The sequence below is a fragment of the Palaemon carinicauda genome, chromosome 11, assembly GCF_036898095.1.
Source record: "Palaemon carinicauda isolate YSFRI2023 chromosome 11, ASM3689809v2, whole genome shotgun sequence".
NCBI classification, from domain to species: Eukaryota; Metazoa; Arthropoda; class Malacostraca; order Decapoda; family Palaemonidae; genus Palaemon; species Palaemon carinicauda.
In genome coordinates, this window is record NC_090735.1 from 15620679 (window position 1) to 15625678 (window position 5000).

The window sequence follows — 5000 nt, forward strand, 5'->3', positions numbered from 1 at the left end:
GAAGAGGAGACTGTTTCATTCAGAGAGAGTAAAGATTGTCTTTCAAGAGAAAGGAACGCCCTCAATAAGCTCAAAGACTTTTTCCGTACAGAAAAGGAAAATCTGGAGAAGGAAAGGATGATATTTAAACAAGAGAGGAAGCTCCTCGATGTACTGATGGAGATTTTCCTGAAGGAACAACAGCAGCTGCAAGAGGAAGATTACCAGAAGAATCTCAATCCCAATTTAGAAGAATTGAAGAAATATGAAGAGTACAAATCTAAAATTGAAGAGTACCAGGAGAATCTCAATTCCTATTTAGAAGATAGGAAGAAATTTGAAGAGGAGACTGTTTCATTCAGAGAGAGTAAAGATTGCCTTTCAAGAGAAAGGAACACCTTCAATAAGCTCAAAGACTTTTTCCGTAGAGAAAAGGAAAAACTGGAGAAGGAGAGGGTGATATTTAAACAAGAGAGGAAGCTCTTCGATGAACTGACGGAGATTTTCCTGAAGAAACAACAGCAGCTGCATGAGGAAAAAGAGGAAATTTTGGCTGAGGAAAAACTCTTAAGTTTCAAGAAGAGGCGAATGCCTTCAAGAAAGAGTGAGAGAACTTTTTTTTGTGGTAAAAGATCCAGTTTTATGAACTAAAATAACTCAAGACTAAAAATCAGTGCGCTTGCTTGGTCAAGACGGAGGCAAAGGAACATGTAATTTTAAAAGGAACTTTTTTTTTTTCTCAAGACAAATTATGTTATATTTTGTATTTTATAAAGTGGTTGCTTCTAATTTCCAATAAATGTATATATAAAACTTTAATTGATTTTCTGCCTTGATTTATTTGACTAAAAGAAAGTTATATTGAAAAATGTGATTTAATATTTATTTGATCATTAAAATAAAAGGATTTAAGATACAAAGATATGCAATTTATTCCAATTTCTTTAGTTTTAAAATTCTCTCTCTCTCTCTCTCTCTCTCTCTCTCTCTCTCTCTCTCTCTCTCTCTCTCTCTCTCTCTCTCTCTAAGAGATTGTGTTTCTGATATGAATCAAGTTGGAAGAAATGAAGACACTTCACTTCAATTCAAGTAGTCGAGAATTGCTGTAGGTTGATAGTTAAACGGAAGGATGCAGGCGCTCCAATAATTACGGATATAATTCAGAGGTAGTCAACTGATGAGGTTTCCCGGGGAAGTATACAGTATTTATGCACTAAAAGTAATTGTAGAGATTAATGCTGAGATGTTTTGTATATTTTACCGGGATGGTGTTATTGTATGATACTTATTCACCGTATAAATTCAATTATAAGGAGAAAGTGGTTTCATATACATGAAAAATAGTTCTGAAATAGCTTGAAATTGCGTCAGCTTTAAGGAAAAAATGGTTTCAAATACATAAAAATAGCTCTAACATAGCTTGAAATTGCGCCAGCTTTAAGGAGAAAATGGTTTCAAATATATAAAAATTAGCTCTAACATAGCTTAAAATTACGTCAGCTTTAAGGAAAAAATGGTTTCAAATACATAAAAATAGCTCTAACATAGCTTAAAATTACATCAACTTTAAGGAGAAAATAAGCCCAAATACACGAAAAACAGCTCTAAAACAGCTTAGAATTGCTTCAGCTTCTGGGGGCCTTAAAGCGCCCCCCCCCCCCTCCGCGGACCCCCAGCTACTTTGGTTATGTTTTCCGACCGCCCCCTCCTTTTTGAACTTGCTGGATCCGCGCTTGATTAAAAAGACTTTATCAACGTCGTGGGTTGGCGTCTTTGTAGCGACGCCTGGCTAACACAAAGGGAAGTAATTAATGATCGGGATACTGTGCGTCAGACTCAAAAACGTGATAGTTCGTTAGTTTGTTTGTAATTGTTTAGGGGTTCCTGGATCCCCTTTGCATAATCATGTATAAAATTACCCATCGCTATATCATATAACTTGATGATTCAATTGTTAAAGTATTGCTTATATTATCCTCTATGTTATGTTATATGATTTTAGCGATAATTTTTTATTTCCGAATGATATACAGAGTGCAAGCCGTCTTCTCTATCTTGATAACTTTTCTTGAAACGGCTTGAGGGTCTATATATTTAATTATAAATACTTAAGGATTGGCAAACGCTTCACTTCAGGATTGGCAAACCCTTCACATAAGGGTTGGCGAACTCTTCACTTGAGGATTGGCGTATCCTTCACTTAGGAATTAGCTAACCCTTCATTTAAGGATTGGTGAAACCTTCACTTAAGGATTGGCGAATTCTTCACTTAAGTATTGGCCAACCCTTCACTTAAGGATTAGCCAACCCTTCTTTTAAGGATTGGCGAATTCTTCACTTAAGGACTGGCGAATTCTTCACTTACGGATTGGTGACCCCTTCACTTGAGGATTGGCAAACCCTTCACTTAAGGATTGGCGAAGCCTTCATATAAGGATTGAGGAACCCTTCACACGAGGATTGGCAAATCCTTCACTTAAGAATTGGTGAACCCTTCACTTGAGGACTGGCAAACCCTTCACTTAAGGATTGACGAAGCCTTCATTTAAGGATTGGCGAATTCTTCACTTAAGGACTGGCAAACCTATCACTTAAGGATTGGCGAAGCCTTCATTTAAGGATTGGCGAACCCTTCACTTGAGGATTGGCAAATCCTTCACATAAGGATTGGTGAACCTTTCATTTAAGGATTAGCAAACCCTTCACTTAAGGATTGTCAAAGCCTTCATTTAAGGATTGGTGAACCCTTCACTTGAGGATTGGCAAATCCTTCGCATAAGAATTGGCGAATCCTTCACTTAAGTATTGGCCGACCCTTCACTTAAGGATTAGCGAATTCTTCACTTAAGGATTGGCAAACCCTTCACGTAAGGATTGGCGAATCCTTCACTTGAGGATTTGTGTATCCGTCACTTAGGAATTGGCGAACCCTTCACTTAATGATTGGTGAACCCTTCACTTAAGGATTGGTGAAGCCTTCATTTAAGTATTGGGGAACCCTTCACACGAGGATTGGCAAACCCTTCACTTAAGAATTGGTGAACCCTTCACTTGAAGACTGGTAAACCCTTCACTTAAGGATTGACGAAGCCTTCATTTAAGGATTGGTGAATTCTTCACTTAAGGACTGGCAAACCTTTCACTTAAGGATTGGCGAAGCCTTCATTTAAGGATTGGTGAATTCTTCACTTAAGGACTGGCAAACCTTTCACTTAAGGATTGGCGAACCCTTCACTTGAGGATTGGCAAACCCTTCACTTAAGGATTGGTGAATCCTTCACATAAGGATTGGTGAACCCTTCACTTGAGGATTGGCAAACCCTTCACTTAAGGATTGGCGAAGCCTTCACTTAAGGATTGGCGAACCCTTCACTTGAGGATTGGAAAATCCTTCATTTAAGAATTGGTGAACCCTTCACTTGAGGACTGGCAAACCCTTCACTTAAGGATTGGTGAATCCTTCACATAAGGATTGGTGAACCCTTCACTTGAGGATTGGCAAACCCTTCACTTAAGGATTGGCGAACCCTTCACTTGAGGATTGGCAAATCCTTCATTTAAGAATTGGTGAACCCTTCACTTGAGAACTGGCAAACCCTTCACTTAAGGATTGGCGAAGCCTTCATTTAAGGATTGGTGAACCTTTCTTAAAATATTGAATACTACTTAAAATAAATTTCACTCAAGTCCATAAACGACACCATAAAAGAAAAAATAAATTCTCTTCAAAATTAATATAGTGAAACTTTCGGCTGTGTTTTTTTTTTTTTTTCTATTAATGGATTTTGTTTCTTGTTGTTCAACGAAATTCTGTTGAATGTTTAAAACATGAAATGTTTCATATTTCAGGAAATGCACTTTGCCCAGTTTTGTATTTTACTTGCCTCTAATTTCTTCTCTTTATAAGACAAAAGGAAGATTTCATAAAAAAAAAAAAAAATACGCAAAATTGATAATTTGAATAAATTTTGATTAGGAAAGATATTTATTAAATGAATTTAATAATGAATATTAGGGACAGGAAAGTTGATGATCACCTTTGTTTTAATAAAGTCATAAAGGAGGAAAAGAAAGTTTTTTGTTACAAAGGAAAAACAACGGAAATAACGACTACAATAATAATAATAATAATAATGATGATGATGATGATGATGATAATAATAATAATAATAATAATGATAATAATAATAATAATAGTATCAATAGTAATAATAATGATAATAATACTAATAATAATAATAATAATAATAATAATAATAATAATAATAATGATGATGATGATGATGATGATGATGATTATAATAATAATGATAATAATAATAATAATAATAATATTAATAATAGAAACTTTTACAATCTATTTCAACACCGACACTGACGAAGATAAAACTGATAATCTGGAACAAAATATTGCAAGAAAAACTCTCATTTTGTAATGGATGTTCATTCAACTGGGAAATGGCAATGCCGAACTTTACGTATCAATCATTACCGCCTTCATTACTTGGAACGCCCCGTGAACTTCTATTTTTTTTTTTTTTACTTTCCTTTCTTCTGGACATTTGGTGCTCAGGGAAAAGATATATGAGATTGTATTTTATCCTGTTTTTTCACAAGAAAATGATTTTTCTTGTTTTTTTTTCGAAGTAAATTTTCATCAGTCAATTAATGATAAATTTTCTTTGGCGAGGAAATTTTCCAATGATATTTTTGTCTGGTGTTTTTTTTTTTTTTTTTTTTTTTTGAGATTTCGTGCAGGGAAAAGATATGAGATTGTATTTTATACGTTTTTTTTTTTCACAAAAAAGAGGAAAATATTCCGTTTTTTCTGAGTTATCAGTCAATTAATGACAATTTTTCTTTGGCAAGGAAATATTCCAATATTTTATCTGGTGTTTTTGAACATTTTGCTCAGGGAAAAGATATAAGAGATTGTATCTTATCCAGGTTTTTCACCAAAAAAAAAAAAAAAATTTCCTCGTTTTTTACGGAGTTAGAAAACATCAGTCAATCAATGATAA

At 34.6% G+C, this 5000-nt stretch overlaps 1 protein-coding gene across 1 annotated transcript in view; it reads left to right on the forward strand.

The window, feature by feature from the left end:
• LOC137649175 (trichohyalin-like) overlaps positions 1-5000 on the forward strand; it is an 82536-nt gene that overhangs the window by 147 nt on the left and 77389 nt on the right. The window contains exon 1 of the mRNA XM_068382164.1: positions 1-583. This exon is cut by the window's left edge and continues 147 nt beyond it. Within this exon, the coding sequence (XP_068238265.1) occupies positions 1-583 (583 nt within the window). The remainder of the gene's footprint in view (positions 584-5000) is intronic.